This window comes from Urocitellus parryii, chromosome X, assembly GCF_045843805.1.
Source record: "Urocitellus parryii isolate mUroPar1 chromosome X, mUroPar1.hap1, whole genome shotgun sequence".
Taxonomy (NCBI): Eukaryota; Metazoa; Chordata; class Mammalia; order Rodentia; family Sciuridae; genus Urocitellus; species Urocitellus parryii.
Genome location: NC_135547.1, coordinates 90653974 through 90676949, shown reverse-complemented (window position 1 = coordinate 90676949; position 22976 = coordinate 90653974). Strand labels below are relative to the sequence as shown.

Sequence of the window (22976 nt, the reverse complement as noted above, 5' to 3'; positions counted from 1 at the left end):
AATATTTTTTAATATTTATTTTTTAGTTTTCGGTGGACACAACATCTTTATTTTATTTTTATGTGGTGCTGAGGATCAAACCCAGTGCCCCGTGCATGCCAGGCAAGCACACTACCGCTTGAGCCACATCCCCATCCCCTCTCAGAAATATTTGTTAATGTATCCTCCACCCCCCCCCCATGTTGAGATGTTGTATTCATCACAAACTCTATTCCTTCTATGCACAGGTCTTTGTCCAATCTTTCTCCTATGATCTGTTTCTCTGTATCTGTCCTTATACCAGGGCCACACTGTTTAGCTGTACATTGCTTTGCAATATGATTCAATACCCAGCCATAGCCATGGGCATCCCTAGCACCTTGTTCTTCCTTATCCTTTCTTATTTCAGGCAGCATCAGTCCTCCAACCAGAGGTCAGTAACTGTTCTTATTTGGGGCAATTCTCTCTTCCCTCTTTCTTTCTTTTCTCTCCCCCCCCCCACCCCTGCCATTCTCCGTCACTTTTTCTCTGTGACTCTCAGTGTCTCTCTGTGTGAACATCTCTGTTCTCTCTCACGTCTCTCTTCATATCTCCCTGTATCTGTACTCTGTGTCTCTGTTTCCTCATGTCTGTCTGTTTCTTTCTGCATTTGTATCTGTCTATCTTTCTCTGTCTCTTTGTCTTCATATACCTCTGTCTCTCAGCCAGTCCCCTGGATAGAGGGGCAGTTGTCAACTCAAATCCCTGTAGACACCTAAAAACTCAACCAGACACAGGAGAAGGTCTCAGGCCCTCTTCTGCCACACACCTCTCCCTTACCACGTGTAGAAGGGTAAACTGAGGCCAAAATAGAGGCAGGAGAGCCCCTTTCTAAGCCTCATAGAGACACAATGGCAGAGAGGAGATACAAGATCAGAAATCAGGCCTCTCAGTGAGACCCTGACTCTGTTTCTATCCCCTACTATGGGCCTCAGTTTACCTTTCTGCACCATGAGGTGGAGAAAGTGGAATCTAGGTTGCCTTTCCCTTTTCCGCCTTCTCACAGTTTGGATCCTGACTTAAGCACAACAATCCATGATCATAACACAGGGTCTAGCCTAAGAAGAGCAGGGCTGCGAGGGGTCATGGGCCCCATGTCAGGAGGGTAAAGGATGGAAGAACATCAGTCAGTTTGGGTGTCTATAGAACTGGCACTGATTCTGGGAGCCTCTATCCTGGGGCTCCTCCAGAGAACCTGGTGCTGGGCTCCCTTCATGAGGCCCAAGCCAGAGACTGGATAGCTCCGTCCTCCTCATCCTTCCATCCCTCTCTCTACCAGAGAGCTCTGAGTTTTGAGACATTGACCCAAAATGAACAGGGAGACTGAGGCCACGGAAGTGTCTATTTACCGATCATTGATATTTTGCTAAGTTTTTCATATGGAATTACTTTGGAAACTAGCTTCTATTCCTATACCAATTTATACTGAACTTGACAAGCATTAGAGCCTGTCAGTGGCGAGATGGCCCCAGGCTCAGGAGAGGAAGATGCTACTCTGACCTCTGCCTTCATGGACCTCAGGAGGGAAGCTGAGGGTACACTTGCTGCTATTCTAGGCCTAGTGGGTGAGAGGCCCTCTGAAATAGTATGCTTCCTGTCCTTCAGGCAATTCCAGTTGGTTTGCATGACAGGATCATTGGTTTATATACCAATGGATCTGTGGACCCATAGAGTTTGTGGGTTTTTCTATCCTGGGCCTCTTTGAATCTAAAAAATGATGTCCTACAATTTGGAGATGTACTTGTGTGGACTCTATGAAAGACCCCAGGAATCCCAGTATTTGAGGGGCCACCCTAGCACTCAGAGCTTCCAACCTGGGACTTCACTGCGGCCCAAGAAAGGCCAGGTCTCTAGAACCCAGGGCTTGTCATGGTGGCCAATGGACGTCACCCACCACATCCGCCAGCACCCACATCACCCCACCTGGGTCGGCTGCAGGATGGGCCAGCCAGTTCTCGGAACGAAACCCGTGGGGTGAAGTCCTGCCCCCTTCTCTTCCTCCTTGGTGCGGATGAAGCCCAGCGCATCCGGCCGCCATGACGTCAATGGCAGAAAAATCTGGGGAAGTCGGGGGCTGTAAGAATAGGGCCCAGATGCAGACCCCGATAGGAAAACATAATCTGTGTTCCAGAAACATCCTCCATGCAGCTTCTGAGAAAACTAGTCAGAAAGGGACGCCCAAACAGACAGTGCAGGAAGCTGGCTGGCCAGCCCGGCCCTCCAAGTACCCCGCCACCAGACAGACCATATCCAGGTCCCCTTTCTGAGAATATATTTAGACTTTCCTGAGTCAGACCACTCGAGATATACTGGGGGAGGAAATTTCCTATAAGCTCTGGCCAAGTGTCCAGGTAGCTTCAGAAGTGCCAATGGGCCAGCCATGTGGGCCAGGCCACAGTGGTGGAAAATATCCAGTCACTCACCAAAATCAGTATTCTTTTGTTCAGGTTGCTGTAACAAAGTATCACAGACAGTGTGGCTTAAGCAACAGAAATTCATTCTCTCCTAGTTCTGGAAGCTAGAGATCCAAGATGAAGGCGTCGGCAGGGTTAGTTCCTTATGAAGGCTATGAGAGAATATGCCCCAGGCCCCCCTCAGCTTCAGGTGGGTTGTTGGCAATCTTTGCTCCTCCTTGGCTTCTGGAAGCATCACTTAATCCCTGCCTTCATTGGTTCACTCACTCATTCACTCACCTCCTCATCTCTCCACCTTTCTCCCAGACCCTTGGTCTGAGCTTCCACGGACCTGGACTTCGGATTCTCATACTAATATTCAAACCCTGGAGAGACTAGGAGTTTAATACTCAGACTCTCAAGCCCATCTCCCTCAGCGCTACAGCTCTGACAGCCCCCATGAGGTGACAGCAAAGAAAGGAAGGACAACTGCCCCTCCCAGAAATCTCCTAGACTCTTCTCAGCAGCTGTGTGCCTAACCCAGTGCTGTGTAGCAGGACAGGGAGTCTCTCACACGTAGGCACAGTACAAGGGGCTTGTGAAAATGTGCACACAGACACACATGGTTCTTGGAGAAAGAAATGGAGTTCTCAAGTCACCATGGGACCATGGAACTCTGTACTTGGGTGTCCCTTTCAGTAAAATGGGGGTTGGACCAGGCAGTCCCTACTAGTTCTGGCTTCCTTGCTGACTGGGATTATGGGATTCTGAGAAACTGAGGCCATGAACTTTGGGGAGTGTTAATGCTAGGGGTCAGTAGGGGGACCTGGAGTCACTACGGAAGGCTTTCAAGTAGAAAAGCAAGCATTTTGTGGCTTAGATAGGGAAAGAAGAAGAGTGGCAAATAGTATGAGCCAGGGCCTGGAGGTAGCCTTTGGGGAGTAGGAATTGGGGTGACTACTAATGGGGGCTGGGTTGAGGAGTTCACACAGGCTCTAGCTCAAGAAAGCATGTCCCTGGTTCTCTCTGGCATCTGCCATGCCACCTCCATGCAGGACAAGAGCTCAGAAACAGACTCTATCCTGTCCCTGAGCACCACACTCCTATACCCAGCTGCCCATCTGGCACGTCCATCCATGCGTTCAATGCCAGACTCTTCATATCCATCCACACTTGATTATCATCCCGACCCTGTTTGCCACATGTCCCTGATAATGTCAGCTCTGTTCGTCTAGCTTCTCAGGCTAAAACCCAGAAATCACCTTGACCCTCCCTCTCTCACCCACTATGTCCAAGCTGCCAGCAACTTCTCCTGACTCCACCTTGAAAATAGTCTCAGAATCCAGCCACTTCTAACCATCTCCCCTGTCACCATCCCAGTCAGTGCCAACATGATCACCTGCCTTGACTGTTGCAGTAGCCTCCAAACTAGTCCCCCACAGAGTAGCCAGATGAATCTTTAAGTCCATACCCATCACTGGAGTAAATCAATGCCAATTATAGTCTGTGACCAGTTCCAGCAGAAACAGCAAAGACTGTGCCCTATGCAGGGTACAGGGTTTACCAGGGGTGAGATTTGAAGACTCGAGTGGTAGGAGGATGGGCTGAGACCTACTCTAGCTAATGTCTCACAAACCAACTGCCCGTTGCCCTCATGGGGGAAACTCCCACAGCAGGGTAATACAGGCATGTGCTGGCAAGCTGGCCGATGGACCTGTGCATATGGGGTATGTGGGCACACATGCCTATTCCTGATAACCATATGTATGTGTGTGTGTGTGTGTGTGTGTGTGTGCACGCGCACACACATGACTAGAGCTGGGGTGCGGCTTTGGGTCTCTTTATGACATATCCCCAGCCAATACCTGTTCTGACCAGTAGGGGTGTCCATGTGGTTCAGAGGATCTCACACCAAACCTAGCACACGTGTGACTCCTTCCCACTATGTCCCTGCAGACTGCCCTTGGACAAGGACCCAATGCCCAACCCCAGGCCAGCCAAGCCCTCTGCCCCTTCCTTGGCCCTTGGCCCATCCCCTGGAGCCTCGCCCAGCTTGAGGGCTGCACCCAAGACCTCAGACCTCCTGGGGACCAGGATCCCAGGAGGAACCTTCCAGGGTCGGGAACTCCGAAGTGGGATCCATGCCTCTTCCTCCTCCTCCTTGAACCCCCTGCCAACATCGCAGCTGCAGGTGAGGCCCAGGGCCCAGGATGGGGCAGGCAGGGTGGGGTACCTGGGCCTACAGGTGCCGACCTTTACTGTGGCACTGAGCAGGAGGGGTGCAGGCTGGGGCACAGGAAGTGGTTTCTGGGTCCCAGGCAAGTCTGTGACTTATGCAGATATTGCAGAGTCAAGAAAGTCCCCACCTGCCAGGCCTCAGAGATTTGAGGCTCTCCCCAACCTCCCAATCCCTGTTTCAGGAGAAGAAGAGATTCTATAATGATCCATGGGCACAACTATGTGTCCTTATCCCCATGTGACAACAAGAGATAGCTGGGGCCCAAGGTGGTGAGATAATAGGGTTGAGGCCAGCTCTGCCACTTATTAGCTATATGATCTGAAAAAAAAAAATTACTTAGTCTCCATGAGCCTCATTTCCAAGTGTGGAGACAATCATGGTACCTATGGTGGGGGACTACGGAGAGGAGCATATGAATTAGCAAGGATGAGGGTGGTACCTCACACGCCTGCCTTCTCCCTCCAGCTGCCCACAGTGCCCCTAGTCATGGTGGCACCCTCCGGGGCAAGGTTGGGCCCCTCGCCCCACTTGCAGGCACTTCTCCAGGACAGGCCACATTTTATGCACCAGGTATGGACCCTAAATAGACTGGGAAGAGGGAGCCAGCGGGAGAATTTGGGGGAGGAAACCCTGAGCCATGGCCCATATATGTCCCCCAGCTCTCCACAGTAGATGCCCACGCCCGGACCCCTGTGCTACAAGTGCGCCCACTGGAAAGCCCAGCCATGATCAGCCTTCCACCACCCACCACCACCACCGGGGTCTTCTCTCTCAAGGCCCGGCCTGGCCTGCCACCTGGTAATACCTTAGCCTGTACCCCATAACTTTAGAGAAGCTGAGAGTCTCCAAATCCTTGAACATGTGCAATACTGACTGTTCTGAATCAAGGCCCTGTGGGGGTCTGAGGGCTCAGGTCTTAGTGACATAGAAACTCTAATCTCCAAAAAATGTCACATTAAGAACCTTCAAGATGCAGAATGTCAACATCACGGAACCACAGATCTTTGCAAAGTTAGTCAAAATGTCAGCACCTGCTGATGGCTGTCTTTGAGCTATTCTGCCAGAAGCCCTGAACTGTGGGGATGGCAGAGTCCTTTGGGAGTCAGGGTCTTTGAAGCACAGGAGGGTGTGAGGTCTTGTGGGCCAAGCTGCAGAGCCTGGTCCCCAGCCCCAGAGGTGCCCTGTCCCTACCCATAACAAGTATGTGCCCTGTTCCTATCCACAGGGATCAATGTGGCCAACCTGGAGTGGGTGTCCAGGGAGCCAGCACTGCTCTGTACCTTCCCAAGCCCTGGCACACCCAGGAAGGACAGGTGAGTGTGCAGGGCTGGGGAGGATCCTTCACCTTATTGTTCCCCTCCCCTGACACCCTCTTGTCCCCTCAGCACCCTTTTAGCTACACCCCAGAGTTCCTACCCACTACTGGCAAATGGTGTCTGCAAGTGGCCTGGATGTGAGAAGGTCTTCAAGGAGCCAGAAGATTTCCTCAAGTGAGTGACCTGGTTAGTGGGTATAGGTCTAAGATGCAGATCTCCACTCAGGCTTCCTCTCAATAAAAGTAAGATGAAACAGGTAAAAGCTGAGAGTGTGGATTCAAATCCAGCCTTTGATGCTCAACAGCTGTACAAACTTGAACAAGCCATTAACTTCTCTGGGCCTCAGTTCCTTCATCTGTATAACGGGGCATGATAATAAAGATGCATACTGATATTTACCTCCGTCTTACAGACAAGGGAACTGAGGTCAAAGAGGGTGTGTCTTGATCAGGATTACCCATTTCCCTCGTGACAGAGCTTGGATGTGAACTCAGGCAGCCAGACTCCAGAATCCAAATTACTAACATTTTTGCCCTGTTAGGCCTCATGCCAACAGATCACATTATTGATCCCCAAAGTCCCAGGTCCTATAGATGGCTATTGCTGCCTTCCCTTGGGCCTGTCTCAAAACACACACACACACACACACACACACATACACACACACACACACACACACACCCTCCTTTACTTCTGTAACATATGACGGAGGGCTTGAGGGAGGGGATGGCAGCTGAGGCTCTAAGGAAAGACCTCCCAGAGGGAGTGGCCATCCCCAACTGAAACATTGAGCTAGGAGGCCAGGCGCACCATGGTCACCTGCATGAATTCTTTCCCCTACCCAGGCACTGCCAGGCAGACCACCTCTTGGATGAGAAGGGAAGGGCACAGTGTCTCCTCCAGAGAGAGGTGGTGCAGTCTTTGGAGCAGCAGGTAATGCCTTCAGGAGGAAGGTGGGTGGTGGGTGGGTGAGCCTCATGTCCATACTGTGCCAGGAACCAGGATAATCCAGGATGAGTGTTGTGTAAGGGAAAGGAGGGAGGGGACTCCAGGGAGGAACACAGCTGGAAAGGTATGGTGGAGAAAGGCCAAATGGAAGCCCTATTTTTTGTGCCCATCCCCATAGCTGGTGTTGGAGAAGGAGAAACTGGGCGCTATGCAGGCCCACCTGGCAGGGAAAATGGCACTGACCAAGGCTCCAGCTACGGTAAGCTACCCCAGACCTGAAGGCAGAAGAACTAGAGAGCTGGGGGACAACTGAAGGGTGCATGGGAACCTGTCCTCACACACAGCCTCTGGAGTCTATGAGTACCTGCATATGTGCCACACGTGAGAATCTGTCCTCTTCCACTTGCAAACCCTTTGACCTTACCCATCCTGATTCTGAATTTCCAAAGCAATAACAGGGGCTGGGGGTGGGGCTGAGGCTCAGTGGTAAAGCACCTGCCTAGTATTCAGGAGGCCTTGGGTTCCATTCGCAGCACTGCAAAAAATTAAATTATGCCAAGGAGGTTGAGGCAGGAAGATCACAAGTTTAAGGTCAGCCTGGGTAATTTAGCAAGAAGACCTTGTATCAAAACAAAAAGGGCTGGAGATGTAGAGTACCCATGAATCCAATCCCCAGCACAACAAAAATATTTTTTAAAGCAATAGGGCCAGGTTGTGTGGCATGCCTGTAATCACAGCTAGTCAGAAGCTTGAGGCAGGAGGATCATAAGTTCAAGGCCAGCCTCAGCAATTTAGCAAAACTGTTTCAAAATGAAAGATAAAAAAGGATAAGGAAGCTGGGCGGGTGTAGTGGCACATGCCTGTAATCTCAGCGGCTCAGGAGGCTGAGGCAGGAGGATCATGACCTCAAAGCCAGCCTCAGCAACTTAGCAAGGTGTTAAGCAACTCAATGATATCCTGACTCTAAATAAAATGCAATAAAGGGGTGGGATGTGGCTCATTGGTAAAATGCCCTGGAGTTCAATCCTTGGTACAAAAAAACAAAAAAAAGATAGGGATGTAGCTCAGTGATTAAGCACCCCACACTTAATGAAGTTAGACCATGTGATCCCTAAAGCACTGACTATATAACTTGGAGGGCCCAGTGCAAAATGAAAATGCAGGACCCATGTTCAAATTTCAAGATGGCAACCTCAGTGCATTCAAGTGTGGTGGTGCACGCCTATAATCTCAGCACTTGGGATGCTAGGCAGGAGGATCAAGAGTTCAAGAGTTCAAAGGCAGCCTCAGTGATTTAGTGAGGCCCTATGCAATTTAGTGAAACTCTGTCTCTAAATAAAAAAATAAAGTGATGAGGATGTGGCTCAATGGTTAACTGCCCCTGGGTTCAATCCCTGGTACAAAAAAAAAAAAAAAAGTGTGGGGTTCTGTGTGACTGCAGCACAGGTCACACTCACAAAACCAGTCCTGAGTGCCAGGCACTGTTTCGGAGCACTTTGCTAGTGTTTATTCAAGCCTCAGGATGCCACTGTAAAGTAACTACCACTATCATCCCCAATTCACAGATGAGGACAATTGAGGCCAGAAAGGTTTAGTTAACTCTCCCAAAGTCATAGTTGGGCACTAGAGAAGCCCTATCAGCACCACCTCATGATCCCAGCATCTGTGACTACACACCATGCGCACACCAGTATGGCTCATGCTGTTCCATGGGATTCCATGTCAGACTAGAATTAAGAGGATGCCCTTAAACACTGATTTAGCCAGGCATGGTGACATATGCCTATAGTCTCAGCTACTTAGGAGGTTAAGAGGACCACTTAAATCCAGGAATTCAAGGTCACCCTTAGCAGCATACCCACACCCTATCTCTTAAAAGAAAAAATAAAAACACTGATTTAAATATAAGAGTGGAGCCCAGTGTGGTGGTGCATGCCTTTAATCCCAAGGGCTCAGGAGGCTGAGGCAGGAGGATTTCGAGTTCAAAGCCAGCCTCAGCAACTTTGTGAAGCTTTAAGCTGTCTGTAAATAAAATACAAAAAGAGGGGGACTAGGATGTGGCTCAGTGTTTAAGCACCCCCGAGTTCAATCTCCAGTGCCAAAAAAAAGAGAGTGGAAAATTTAAACCTCTGTGTCACCAGCCCCTCTTGCCTCCCCCAGGCATCATCTGACAAGGGCTCCTGCTGCATGGTAGCTACTAGCACCCAAGGAAGTGTCGTTCCAGCCTGGCCCAGCCCTCGGGAGGCATCTGACAGCCTGTTTGCAGTGCGGAGGCACCTCTGGGGCAGCCATGGAAACAGCACATTCCCAGGTAAGAGTGGTCTGTGCCCTACCCACTGACCTACACTCCTAATCCTACCTGGTGCCAGGCAGGGGTGCAAAGGATCTCCACATTACCACCACCCAGCTTTTGAAAATGCACATGCTTGTAAAAGCTTCCTCTCAGGATTTTTATGGCCTGAAAGTCCCCCATCATGGTCACAAATGACCAAAGAGCAAGGGACAATTTATATCAAATACTCAGTAACTGGTACCAATGTGTGACCATGGCCCTTCCCCTTGGGTTGATGATGGGATTTCAGGCATGTGTGGAGGAGGGCGGGACAAGGAGGGAGGAGGTCTTGAACAGGGCCTGATCTGTCCCCACCCTCTGCCAGAGTTTTTCCACAACATGGACTACTTCAAGTTCCACAACATGCGGCCCCCTTTCACCTATGCCACCCTCATCCGCTGGGTAAGCTGGACAGCTCAAGCCTAGAGGGGAGGAAGATGATGGGGGGCTACCAAACTCCCACCTTCCTCTGAACAACGAGTTCATGCTTCTCCAGTAAGAAACCCCAGCCCCGAGGAGCCCCAGCCATGCCTCCAATGTGATCCCTCCTGCTGGCTATACCCCAATCCTGTCCCTGAGCCCAAACCTAAACTGCCAGTCAGGCCAGTGTAAACCAAACTATGAACCCAAAACCCACCCCTCTCCAGATGTCCATGCCATTTCTGATGCCACCTTGATCCCATGCTTCACCCTATGTCTAACCCTGCCCCTGATCTTTCACCCTGTATGATCACTCTCCCTCCCCTCCCCTGCCCCACAATCCAACCCCCAAACCATAAGGCCCAAGGCAGGCCACTGCCCCTCTCAGGCCCAACTTTGGGGGAATGATCCCCTTACCCCACTCTATTCCAACTTCCAGGCCATCCTGGAAGCTCCCGAGAAGCAGCGGACACTCAATGAGATCTACCACTGGTTCACACGCATGTTTGCCTTCTTCAGAAACCACCCTGCCACCTGGAAGGTGAGTGCCTCTTGGAGGTGGTGGTGGCTGGGATGGACACAGTGCCACACAATGTAGGAACGAGCTAACTGGGGGCTGGGTTCAGAGGCATATGAGAAAAGAGCAGGTCAGTGCTGACAGGGGATGCTGACCTCAGGCCACTGACCTGCCCCATCTCTGGCTGATCCTCCTTCCACAGAATGCCATCCGCCACAACCTGAGCCTGCACAAGTGCTTTGTGCGAGTGGAGAGTGAGAAGGGGGCTGTGTGGACCGTGGATGAGTTTGAGTTCCGCAAGAAAAGGAGCCAGCGGCCCAGCAGGTGTTCCTACCCTACCCACAGCCCCTGACCTCAAAACCAAGAAGAGGAAGGATGGACAGGAGCCAAAATGGGGGGCAGAGGTGCCCAGGGCAGGGGTGGCAGGCCTTGGACATGCCCACAGAGACCAAAAAGTGAGATGTCTATTGTCTTGCCTGCCAGGGCCCCTGCTCCCCAGCTGGCTGCCATCCCAGATCATTTCTTCTGCACCAAGGCTGCTTGGAGGGGCCCCAAGACCAGCCCAGCTCCCACTCCCATTCAACCCCCCCAGTCAGGTTCTCCAGCCAATCAGAGGCCATACATACAGCCTGTCTCAGCCACTCTCACCTCAGGGGGTGGGGGAGAAAGTCACACAGACACAGTCACTATCCTGTCCCCTGTATTCAACATAAACCCTAAATCACAAATCCCGCCTTAGTACATTCAAACACCCTCAAAGCTGCATAGTTACATATCACACATGAGTGCAGCCCCATCAACCTGAAAGCACATACCCACTGCCAGTCTCTGGGCCCCCAAGTTCAGGGTCACACAAGGGTGTTCCCAGAGCCCCGCACAGAAGTAGCGATCAGTACCCTCAGGATAGCAGGTTCCAGAATGTCACACAAACACACAACTGGTCATACACAGGCTTATGCAGCGCCTAACACATGTGCTCACTCACACACAGCCTGTTGGATTTGCCTGCGTATCTCACATGTGTGCTCACACAGCCCCCCACACCCCCGGTATCTCCCAAGTCCCATGAAGACACACAACAACTGACAAAAATGTACCCCATGTCTCACTTGCCACCCACCCCACTCCCATGGCCGAGCCCGATCCATGCCTCAGCCTAGACTGCAGAAGAGCCCCTCCTTTATTTGGGATCCAAGACCCCCAACCTCCAATGCCCTTCCCAATAAACTGCAGCCAAGCTCCCACGTGCTGGATGATCACCCCAGATCAGAGTTGGGGTCAAGTGAGCAAGTGTCTGAGACTAAGACCACAGCGGGAGGAACCGGTGGCAAATGGAGGGAATAGCTAGGGCAGCAGCACTTGGCTACCGCCTCCAGCACCCCACATCCCTGTCTGTGGTTGGGGAGCCCTCCACAGGAGCTCCTCAGGCCTCCCGCACCCGGCCCAAGAGGCCAGCATTCTCCTGGCGAAGGGCTCGGTAGTCCTCACAGATCTTCTCCAAGTTGCTGTGGGTCTTCTTACCCATCTCCGTCTCAATCTAAAGGAAAGTGAACACACTTGCTCAGCACATAGATCCCCTTTCTTCCACAGCTCCTCCTCACCACCACCTCCACTGCAGCTGCCCTGAACCCCTCCCACCCCCTGTCCCACTGCCAGGCCTCTGCACGTGTCATTCCCTCCACCTAAAGTATCCTTAAGCCAAAGCCTCTGCCAGCAGCCCTGGGAAGCAAGTTTGAGGACCGCAGAGTAGAAGCTAAGGCTCAGAGAAGGCCACCAGTCTGTTCCAGGCTTAGGTACCAAGTGACAAGGCTGAGCTCCAGTTATAGGCTGTCTGGTCCCACAGCCTCTCTCTGTCTAAGTCAAGGAGCTGTCCCCTGACCTGTTTCAGTTCCCCTCCCATATCCAGGCCTCTCACCTGCTCCTCAAGGTCTCTAACCTCCCGCATGATAGTGCCCGTGTCCTCGATGGTCTGGATGAGTTGGCTACAGTTCTGGGGATGGCAGGAATACGAGGCTTGCACCCAAGTCAGTCCCTCCCCAACCAGCCCCCCAAGCATGCTGCTCTCCTCACCTCATGCAGCGCAGCTAGATACTTGTAGGCCTTCCGAACAGCATCATCTTTCTTGGCATCCTGACCAGGCAGAGGGGACCTTGAAAAAATCAGCTATCCACTGTCCCCCACCACCTCCATGCCACCACCCCGCTGCCTTCATCCTTCATGAAGCAAGTTCTGAGCATTATTATGCCTACAGGACTCACTGAGGGCCTGGGCCAAGCTGGCCCATGAGCAGATGGGCCGGCAGCAGGCTAAACCCCACGCCAAACCTCATGCCAGGCCCAGCCTGCCCCACACCTTGAATACGAGCTCATCAGTCACTGCAAATGTCCGGTCCAGCTTCCCAGAGAGGGAGTTGATTTCCTTCTGAAGTTCCTTCGTGTCAGACAGGATCTGGCAGATACCAGGTTGGCCATGAGCTCAGGGCAGTGTGTCTAGGGCAGGGTGGCTGGCCAGCCGAGGGTATTCATATGCATGTACTCACATCAATTCAGGGCCTGTGTCACTACATCAGGGAGACTGGAGTGGACTATTCTGTGCTGGGGTGTGCAAGACAGCTCTGCCTATCAGAAGCCATGAGGTTCCCATGTGGCCACCCTACTTCTGTCTGCCTACATGACCCACCCAGCCAGGCGTGGTGGCACAAGCCTGTAATCCTAGCATCTTGGGAGGCTAAGACAGGAGGATCACAAATTTGAGGCCAGCCTTAGAAAGTTAAGGAGGCCCTAAGCAACCTAGTGAAACCTTGTCTCAAAATGAAAAAAATAAAAAGGGCTGGGGATGTGATTTAGTGGTTAAGCAAGCACCCCTGGGTTCAATCTCTGGTATATATTTTATATATGAGAGACCCACCCGCCAGGGCCACTGCAATGCACCTTAGTGATCTCTTCCTTCTGCTTCCGGATATTGCCAACAATCTCCAGGATGCGCTGGGTATAGGCCAGCCGGGACACGTCTCTCGGTAAAGTCTCCAGTTCTGACACCTAGGTAGGGACACAGCAGGTATTTCCCAAGGACCCACACCCCACCCATCTTTGCCACCAGGGCCCCTTCATGGGCCTTACCAGCTGCTTATAGACTTCCTCCTTCCTGCGGGCCTCTTCAGCAGCTGCCTGAACACTCTGGTGCAGTTCCTGGATTTCTGCCATCCGTCGAGAAGATTCCAGCTACCAGGGACCCACAGGCAGAGGCAGTGAGCAGAGCTCAGAGGCAGCCTCCTAGAGGGGCACCAGACTTGCCCCATGGCCCCAGACCCCACCACCTACCTCCCTGCAATCCTGGAGCTTTCGAAGGTGACGGTACTCAGCAAGAAGTGGAACCCGGTGCTTTTCCCACTGACCCGCCAAATGGATGACCCGCTGCGCACTGCTCTCCACCACAAGCTATGGGTGGAGACATGTCAAACAGGCTGGGCCTATCCAACCCTGCCCCACCAGCCCAAACCCAGACTCAGCCCCAGCCCACCTGCAGTTTGGCGAGATTGGCAGCCCCGTCTGGTAGAAGCTCCACTGCCCGGCTCTTCAGGCGCAGGGCCTGCTCACGCTCTGCCATGCTGAGCTTACTCTGCCGACACTCTGTCTCCACCTGGCACCACATCAGCCCCACCCCCAGTCACACATCACAGTCCCCAATGACCCCAAGAAACCCTGGCCTAGCCTGAGGCCCCCACAGGCCTCTATGATCCTCCAGATCCACACTGATGCCCAGGAGCCTTGCCCACACAGACCCATCTTGCCCCGCCAATGCTCACAGACCCTCAACACCATCTACAAGGCCTGACTGATGCCCATAGGTGCCTCTAACCCCAATAGGTCCAGGAAGCACCCAAACCCACATCCCCTTTTGCTCCCACCAACTCAAGAGCCCCAGAGATTCCCAATATCCTCCATGAACCCTTCTAACATCTGCAGACCTCAAGAGACAACCTCCAGGTCCCCTCAAGGCCCTACTTCTGGCCTGACCCAGCCCATGGCCCTTGCCACAGCCCCTCACCTGCACAAGGCTGATTCCTAGAGTCTTCATGTTGGCTTCCACTTCTTCAATGTTGCGGTTCATGCCCTCCAGCTGCTCCCGAAGGGACTCTAGCTCCTGTTCTTGAGTTGCCCGTGTGTCCTGGGAGGCACAGGCCAGTCAGGTGGAAATGCCAGACCCAGCAGACAGTAAAGGGATCAGGAACCCCCCGCAAACACACGGACTGCTCTGCTCACCTGTTCAGGCTGACTGGAGGTAGTTGGCACATCTGATACTGGGGCAGCCTGGGCCTGGTGCTCCTAGGGGGCATGAGGAGGGACAACCTGGATATCAGGGAAGGCCCTGCCTCTTATGGCCTGGCCTCAACACCCCAAAGCTCCTCCTAGTGCTGTACCGATATCCATTCAACTACTAACAACTGTCAGAATGTGACTAAACAAGGGGAAGGGCAACTAAAGTGTCTGCTCTCAGAGAAACCTCCCTGGTCCAGATGTAGCAGCCCTAAATGCCCATGAGAAGGACGAGGGTCCCTCTGGGTGAGCATCCAAGGAGAGAAGATATATCCAGAGGAAAATGACTGGGGAAAGATGGGGTTTGTACCAAAAGCACCCCTCTACACTTACATGGTTCCCACCTGTATGCTCTTTCTCCAATGATGTCCCAAGAAGCTAGGGAAGCCCTCTGAACACCTTCCCTAAGGAGGGAAAGGGCCTACCTTGTGGGTATATGGGACCTCATGTGAATAAAAGCTGCATTATATATATAAAGCAGCCCTCACCAGATCAGCACCCCCACGTCCACTCAGGCCCACCCACCAGATGAAAGGTGAACTTCTCTGAATGTGTGAAGCGGGATCCCTTGGGGGCGCCAGTCCTGGCCCCAGCACCCCAGCCCTGAAGCAGCTCCCCCAGGTCTCGGGCTTGTGTGGGTGCTGCAAGTGGGCTCCAGGTCTGGCGCAGGTGCTCAGCCAACTGTCTGTGGAGCCGCTGCCGTGGAGCCCGGGTGTCCTCCTGGAGAGAGCAGGCAAGGGAACAGGAGGATGTTGAAGCCTACTGGCCCCCAAGGCCCTGCCTCCTCCAGAGACCACCTGATAAGTCACACCCTTCTTCCAGCCTTTCCACCGAGTTAGGTCCCTTCCTCCACAGGCTTGTGAGCTCCCTGAAGACTGGGAGGGACCTCTTCCCCACAGCCACACTTCTCTCTACCTACTTGCTCCCCACCCTGGAAAAGATGTGGGTAGAAGCCTGGAGCCCCTAATCAGAGAGACCCACAGAAAGAGATGTGTGGGACAGAACAGAGACAGAAAATCAAAGAAGCAAGGCAAACAGTTAGAGAGAGACAGAGTTCGAGAGAGGAGAGATAAGGCAAGAAAGAGACAAGAACACAGTTTCAAGACAACCGGGGAAATTTGATTTGAAAAGCACTAGGCTATACCTGGGGTGGGACACGAGGTGCCCGGCGTACCCAGTCCTCATCACCAGGGCGATCCCGGCCTACATGCTGACAGAGTTGGATGGCATGGTGTTCAAGGAGTGAGGCCACCCTCCCCGAAGGCCGGGGCACCTGTGCAGGGACTGGCAGCAGAAGGGGACTCGTCTGGAACTCCCGTGTCTCTGGAAACAGGAACAGAGTCAGCCGGCCCTCCTGCATAAAGACCTACCTCTGCTCTGCTCCCCAACCTTCCCCAAAGCCTTAGCCTTACCTCCTCTGGAACTCAACTCAGGCATGACCAGCGTGCTGGCATGGAAAGGATGCTGGAGGGCTGAGCCCTGGAGGGAGAGCAGAGTCAGAGTCTCTAGGACAAAGTGGGACAGGGGTCACTGGTGAAGGGGCCAACAACCTGGGCAACCAGATGGGGATAAGAAAGGTAAAGTGGGGACAAGCACAGACAGGAGTCGGGGATCCCACCTGGAGGTTCTGTAGCTTGGGTGTTCGAAGGAGAGGTGGGACCCAGGGCAGGGCCAGCTGGTCCCGGATTTGGCTCCCAATGGCCCGGAGGAGAATAGCTGAGTCACCTATGGGGGTTGGGGAAGAAGTGTTCAACAGATGACAATGCCACAAATCCAAAAGTAAATACTCTGGGAAATCAGCCATGGCTCCTGATTCCTCAGCCAGAAATGCAGATCAGTCTCACAGTCATTCATCAAACACTGAGCACAAACTAGGTACTAATCACTGTTTTGGACACTAGGGTCACCTCAGGGAATAAAGTGGAAAAGGTTCCCATCTTCATGGAACCCACAAGCTAATAGAGGAGAAAGTTCATGATGAGAATCATAAGAATGATCTAGATCAAGATGGCAAGCCAGAGAGGAGGTCTGCTGAGAGGAGGCTGGAATGTTCCACAAAACAGTGAGAGAAAGGCCTCCCTGAGGTGATATTGGAACATAAACCATGAGGTATGGGGGAAGAATGATACAGGGATATAAAGGCCCTGAGGCTGTAGCATGCCTGGAGCATCGCACTAAGGAAGGTGCAGGAGGTGAGTTGGGGAGGCCCTCCAAGTACACACTCACCACCTGGGTCACCCAGCCCCCAGTCTCAGAAGACCTGCTATGCTTACATCCCCTCTAGTCCCAGTTCTCCTGCCTAGCTCTCCCAAACACACACACAAACCCCCACTTGGCAGGCAACAGTTTTGCCATCTCTTACAGCCCCTCCCATCCCAAGTACACACTCTACTCCCCCACCCCCATCCCCTAGACCCTGTACCTGCAGGCTGGTCTGCATCCTCAGAGGCATCAGTGGGCAGACGCTCAGCCAAGAAGAGAAGCAGGTCCCTGAGGTCAGGCTCACTGGGGTAGAGGAAGTTCTGATAGCCAAGCTCCAAGGGATAGCCCAGGTCCTGGGGGTTATCAGGTGTTAATCAGGGGACACTGCCTGTCTGGGGAGGTTGGCCCCTATCAGCCAGGTAGGTAGGATCCTCCTGCCCTGGGAGCCCTGGCCTAGGTCATACCTGCTCACACTCTCTCACCAGCCACTACCCTCTCCACCTCCTCTTGGCTCCCCAAGGCCTCCAGGGCCCCTAGGGAACCCCAGAGTAATTACAATCAATGCTACAGAGAGGGAGAAAGGAGATTAAAGCTCTGACCTTGCTAACTATTCAAAATCCAGAGGCCATAAAAGAGAAGATGGGATTTCTGCCTATATGAAAACAATAAACAATTTCCAGAAAATATAATTAGCAAAATCAAGAGTCATGACGAGTTGGGAAAAAAGTATTTGGAGCCCCCTATCATTGGCAGTAGTGAATCTACCTATTATATAAAGAGTGCCTAAATATAAGCAGGCAGGGCTGGAGATGTGGCTCAGCTAGAGAACACCTGCCCAATATAGATGAGGCCATGGGTTCCAACCCCAGCACTGCAAAACATAAAATGATATAAACAGGCAAAAACAGACCAGCAGCATAATAGAGCAGAATGAAAGGACTCCTGAGAGTTCTAGGTGGGACTGGGAAACAGGCCCAGAGAGAAAGAAAAACTTGTTCTGCCAGAGATGCTGTTGCTCTAGAGCTTCGTGGATCCTGAAAGCCAACTTCCAGGATTCAAACCCAAGTACTGCCTCTTATAACCTTGTGACCTCAGGCCTATCACTTAACCTCTCTGTGCTGCACTTTCTCCATCTGAAAAAAAAAAAAGAGAGATATCAAAAATACCTACCCCAGAAGATTGTCGTAAGAATGAAATGAGTCATCACAGTGCCTAGTACAGAGTACACTCTAAATGCATCCTTATTATATATGTATGTGAGTTCTGGGTCACTGTGTAACTTCTTTTTATTTTGAAGGGTCACAGTCCAAAAAAAAAAGTGTGAAAACCACTAGCTCTTAAGCTACTTTACTCCTTTGTGGTTTGTTGTTGTTATTGTTGTTGTTGACATCTGCAATCAAATAGTTCTGACTGATATGGAAACTTGTTCCAGGAGTAGGATATGTGTGGTAGCAGATGCCAAAATATGGAAGTGGATGAGGCACAGAAAGGGGTACAAGGAGAAGGGCACATGCAGAGGAAGAAATAAGAATGCAGCAATAATGAGTAAGAGCCTTTCTGCCTGCCACTGACAAACCAAGGCTGGACAATCCCATGTACCTTTATGACCACCAAAAAAGCTATTCTTTGCCCCACACTAAAGTTAGTGTGAGCCAAAGTAAGTCAACATGAATCCAGTGGCAGTCAGCCCTGAAAAATGAGAACAGAGAATTGCAAAGGTCTGACACCTACTTGGCACTTCCTGCTGTGCATACTCCATGCACCACAGAAGACATAATTTTTCACCTTAAGAGTACCATCCTCCAGGACATAGCCCTAGGCCAGAGGACAGACTGTCTGCCTTATGAGGCCATCAAGAGCATCAGATAGAAGATTCTGAGAACTCCTGACAGGTAAGTAAACTTGAGAGTGAAGAGATGAGAAAAAGACAGAAAGTGCACAAGCATGGTCCAAATGCAACATCTCTGACCACCCTGTCCCTTTGGTCTAAATGGAAGTTTTCACTGAAGCTATTCTACTGTCCCTCTGCCACCATATACTTACTAGATATATTGGAAGTCTTTACGATCACCATGTTGCCACAGGTTGCTGAAATGCGAGCATCCCCATCAGACCTATCCATTAATGCCACTGACACAAAGCTTATATATCCATTTATTCATTTCATTAATTCAATTTTACTTTTTTGTGCTGGGGATTGAACCCAGGGCCTCGTGCATGCCAAGCACACTCTAAAACTGAGCTACATACTTAGGCCTCCCCACTTTTTGGTGCTACTTGGGATTGAACCCAGGGGTACTATGACTGAGCATTCCTTTCTATATATTCTTTTAATTTTAAAACAAGGTCTTGCTCAATTGCTTGAAGGTCTTGCCCAATTGCTGAAACTAGCCTCAAACTTGGATCCTCCTGCCTCAGCCTGCTAATAGCTGGGATTATAGATGTGCACCACTGAGCCCAGCCCTAGCCCCTTGTTTTTAATCCTCATAGCAATTCTACATGGTAGGTACAATTCTCACACCCATTCTGCAGATGTAGAAAATTAGGACCAAACGAGTTAAAGAGACTGGCCCCAAGTCACAGAGCCAGGGAGCCACAAGAAACTCAGCCCTCCAGAATATAGTAACTGGACACAGCTCTGAATGGGGGAGGGGGGAGGGCATCATTGGAAAGGTGCCTTACTTGATCTATCAGAGAGACATTTTTAGAATTGCTATGAGAGGCAGGATGCATGAGGTTGCCACAGGGGGAATGTAAGAGAGATTGTTTGAGTTAACCAGTATATCTTTCTTTGGGTAACCATCCTTCCCACAAATCAATGGGATCCTGAAGGAGCAGCCAATCACAGCGTCCTACCAAATGACCATGGGATTCAGGATGGACCAACAAGGGAACACAGTGATTAGTTTAAGAGACAGCATGTTACTTAAGCAGGGCCTTTCCTGGAACTGATAAATGGATACTACAGGGAGGAAAATATATTGATGCTAAGCTTGAAGCGTGGAAGGTAGGGGCAGCCCAGGTGTAAACAGGATAAACTCATTTAATATTCATAACAACTTTACTTTTATAATCTCCACTTCGCAGATAAGAAAACTAAAGCCTAGAAGGGTTAGAGTCACACTGTTAGCAAGTGGTACAGCCAAGGTCTGAACTACTTACCAGTTTGGTCACTAAGCAGCAACCTTAACCACTAATGAATGCTAAGCCACAAAGAGAGATGGCAGAGAGGAAAGTCAAGAGTTTCAAAGGAGCATGGTTACTTTGTGAAGGAGGAAGGAAGAAGATGTGTATAATGGGGGGAGGGCACTCACCATGCAGGCCTGAGCCAGACTCATGGCCAGGCGGAACCGGGCAGACATGGCTAGAGGCAGCAGGGGGCTGAGGCCAGAGCCCACAGCAGGGTTGATCACTCGCAGGCAGCGAACCACAGCCTCTACCACCAGCTCAGTGGTGAAGGCTCGTAGGGTCTGCACATCTGGAGGGACCGCCCTGGAGAAGAAAGAGACAGAATCTATGGAGGCAGTAATCAGGATACAGTGATCAGGATGGGCCATGCAGCCTTCTAAAAGCTCTAGAATAGACCCGGGTTGGAAAGGATGCCCAAGTTCAAAAGTTCAAACAAATCCTAAGTATTGGTGACTGTGACTTCCACTTGGATAAAAAGAACTAGCTTCATTCTCCAGTCCTTGTTGTAGGAGAATGGTAGATAAGACAGATCTCAGTTTAGAAAAATCTCAGATTTTCTCTAGGCTTCAAAGCCTCAAATTTTGGGGGTCTGTGAAGGTGAAAGGGCCCACGTGGCATATTCTCTGTATTTCTGGGTCCCCAGAATTACATTCTCTCCATGTCTGAAACTCCTAGATACTGAGCTACTAGGATTTAGAGAAGACTTCATGTTGCAAACTCTGGGGTTTTCAGGAGTTTCAAATGTCAGGTCCCTAGGTGTCAAGATCCCTGTATATTAAGACCTCTAGTTTCAAACAAAACAAAAATCAGGCACCCTATATCCGCATCCTGAGTCTTTTAGGACCCTCAAATGGAAGAGTCTTGATGTGTCAGAAGTGACTAAGTGCTAATGTCCCACCAGATGTGCTGATGTCCTGGGATTTTAAAAGCCCAAGGTGTTTGGGAAACTAAACTTAGAAGGCTCCACATTATGCAGTTCTAGGGTTTTTGAGTTACTCCAGTGCTAGAGTCTGGAGATTTTAAGTTCCCTGGTTCTCAAGGTGCAGGTGTCTCAGAGTCTGAAGGTATCAAGTTCCCAGCGTATTGATATCAAGATCCATACATTTCCGAGTCATGGATCTTGAAATTCCAAGGCTTTTAGGTCTCCGGGCATCTGGGTCCCAGAGTCTGGGTTTACCAAATGTTGAGGTAAAAGGGCTTGGGAAGATCCTATGGTTGGGATGTGTGCGTGGGGTCTAAGATCCCTGGAAGTTGGAGCCCTAAATATAGACCTGGGTTTTAAGGTTCCCGGGTAATGGGGGTCCTGGGTTTTGGAGTCCCGGATGTGGTCATTTGTGGGCGAGGGGGGCTGCGTACTTACGTGCCAGCCTGGCGCAAGGAATGGATGAGGATTCGGTCTGCCTCCTCCATGGTGGAGCCGAGTCGGAGTCGGGGGCTGGGTCCAGCACTGAATCTGAGAAAGTGGGGCGCAGTTGTTGAACCCCCGCTTCGCGCTCAGGGTGCAATGAGCGTCACGGGACGAGCGGGGAAAATTGGGAAGTGTAGTTCCGTGAGCGAGCGCGTCGTGTGCGGGATGCGAATCCGCGTGCGCGCAAACCTTGAGATCGCAATGGCTGCTGGGAATTGTAGTTTTACTAGCGGTCCCATGGTCTCTTTAAATGGGAAAAAACGAACTGTATTGGGAGGGGAGACGGGAGCTTCATTTAAGTCAGCATTCATCTTCTAGGCTATAAAAGAGTATAAGTGAAGGGCAGGGGTTTATATCTATATTTTTTGCCGGGCTGGGATTGTACTCAGGGCCTCAGGAATGTTAGGCAAAAGGGCAGGGGTTTTAACTGATTCCCTGCGTCTTGCTTTCCCCATCTGAAAAATGAAACTATTGATAGTACTTACTTCCTGGGATTAAAACACAATTACTTTTTGTAAAGCGTGTTGTACTATATGCCTGACACATAAAAGAGCACTACTAAAGTTATAGTTTAACTAAGTTGTTAGTATAATTATTCATGGATTCAATACATGCCTCATTTTACTCTCTCTCTCTCTCTCTATACACACACACACACACACACACAAACACACACGCACTTTTGTACTCTCCAAAGAATAATGACACAGCAAATATCTATGTAACCACTATTTATTAACAAGTTGATCCTGAGCAGGGTGTAATTCCAGCTACTCCAGAAACAGGCAGAAGGACCATGACTTTGAGGACAACCTGAATAACATAGTGAGAGTCCGTCTCAAAGAGGAAAAAAAAAAAAAAACCATCTTGTCTTTTCTAGCCAGATTTGTCATAAACCTCATGGATGTATATATGGCTCAGTGTCCTAACTATATTGTTCTAAATTAGTGTGCCTTTATACAAAGCCTTCATATTAGATATGGCAAGTCTTCCCAACTTGATTTTCAAAGGATTTTGGTATTTCTAGGTCCTTTATACATTGATATACATTTCAGAATCAGTTTGTCAAATTCCATGGGAAACTCTTTTTTTTTTTTTTTTTTGAGATTTTAGTTGGGATTCCACTGAATCTCCAGGACACTATGGGAAAAATTAACATTGTCAGGAGACTGAGGCAGGAAAATAGCAAGTTTTAGGCCAAACTGGGTAACTCCATCTCAATTTAGAAAAAAAAAAAAAGGCTGGGATGCAGCTCAGTGGTAGAGAACCCTGAGTTTAGCCCCCTGTACTGGAAAAAAAAATCGATATTGTGTTGATGTCAATTTTTGTTTCAGTACTGAGGATTGAAACCAGGGGCACTCTAGCACTAGTTGCATCCCTGCCCTTTTTATTTTTTATTAATATTGAATATTTCAATCATTAAACATTGTTTCTTCATTTTTAGGTCCCCTTTAGCATTTGATATTTGATCCTTTTTCCCATAGAGATATTGCACATATACTATGTTTTTTCTAGGTACTTCAAATTTCAAATACTATTGGAAAATGATACCATTTTTCTTATTTTAGTTTCTGACTATATGGTATAGATATCTATTTGGTAAATATTTAATCTGTTGTCTTTTCTGCCGCCAGGTTCCGACCCACAAATGTCCCATTTGCACCCCTTTTCCACCCTC

General features: G+C 50.4%; 2 protein-coding genes across 3 annotated transcripts; one reads left to right on the top strand and one right to left on the bottom strand.

Moving 5' to 3' along the window:
* The first annotated feature begins 4383 nt into the window (after nt 1-4383).
* Nucleotides 4384-10535, top strand: Foxp3 (forkhead box P3). 2 transcript variants are annotated; one of them, XM_026406727.2, is made up of 11 exons: nt 4384-4602; nt 5116-5220; nt 5310-5448; nt 5876-5963; nt 6036-6140; nt 6812-6899; nt 7093-7173; nt 9075-9225; nt 9572-9648; nt 10106-10207; nt 10386-10535. In XM_026406727.2, the coding sequence occupies exons 1-11, from the start codon at nt 4390-4392 to the stop codon at nt 10533-10535; spliced, it is 1299 nt and encodes a 432-aa protein (XP_026262512.1). In that variant the 5' UTR covers nt 4384-4389. The 2 variants fall into 2 exon arrangements, with proteins under 2 accessions (XP_026262512.1, XP_026262514.1); XM_026406729.2 differs by lacking the exon at nt 5116-5220 and having other exon boundaries at nt 4390-4602.
* A 351-nt stretch (nt 10536-10886) lies between these two features.
* On the bottom strand, nt 10887-21439 carry Ccdc22 (CCC complex scaffolding subunit CCDC22). The gene is made up of 17 exons (XM_026406692.2): nt 21251-21439; nt 20016-20193; nt 16922-17054; nt 16118-16224; nt 15912-15978; nt 15644-15822; nt 15025-15219; nt 14446-14508; nt 14231-14350; nt 13703-13822; nt 13504-13620; nt 13303-13404; nt 13114-13221; nt 12536-12631; nt 12254-12313; nt 12099-12173; nt 10887-11720 (listed from the first exon to the last, which is right to left on the bottom strand). The coding sequence occupies exons 1-17, from the start codon at nt 21298-21300 to the stop codon at nt 11607-11609; spliced, it is 1884 nt and encodes a 627-aa protein (XP_026262477.1). The 5' UTR covers nt 21301-21439; the 3' UTR covers nt 10887-11606.
* Between the last annotated feature and the right edge of the window lie 1537 nt (nt 21440-22976).

What these genes read in the sequence shown, in the direction of transcription:
- Foxp3 (XM_026406727.2), top strand. Translation starts at nt 4,390, where the DNA reads ATGCCCAACCCCAGGCCAGCCAAGCCCTCTGCCCCTTCCTTGGCCCTT. An exon ending in GGCCACATTTTATGCACCAG is followed by an intron (nt 5,221 to 5,309) that starts GTATGGACCCTA and finishes TATGTCCCCCAG; the next exon opens with CTCTCCACAGTAGATGCCCA. An exon ending in CCGGCCTGGCCTGCCACCTG is followed by an intron (nt 5,449 to 5,875) that starts GTAATACCTTAG and finishes TCCTATCCACAG; the next exon opens with GGATCAATGTGGCCAACCTG.
- Ccdc22 (XM_026406692.2), bottom strand. Translation starts at nt 21,300, where the DNA reads ATGGAGGAGGCAGACCGAATCCTCATCCATTCCTTGCGCCAGGCTGGC. An exon ending in GGATGCAGACCAGCCTGCAG is followed by an intron (nt 16,225 to 16,921) that starts GTACAGGGTCTA and finishes CAACCCCCATAG; the next exon opens with GTGACTCAGCTATTCTCCTC. An exon ending in ATCTAGCTGCGCTGCATGAG is followed by an intron (nt 12,174 to 12,253) that starts GTGAGGAGAGCA and finishes TGCCATCCCCAG; the next exon opens with AACTGTAGCCAACTCATCCA.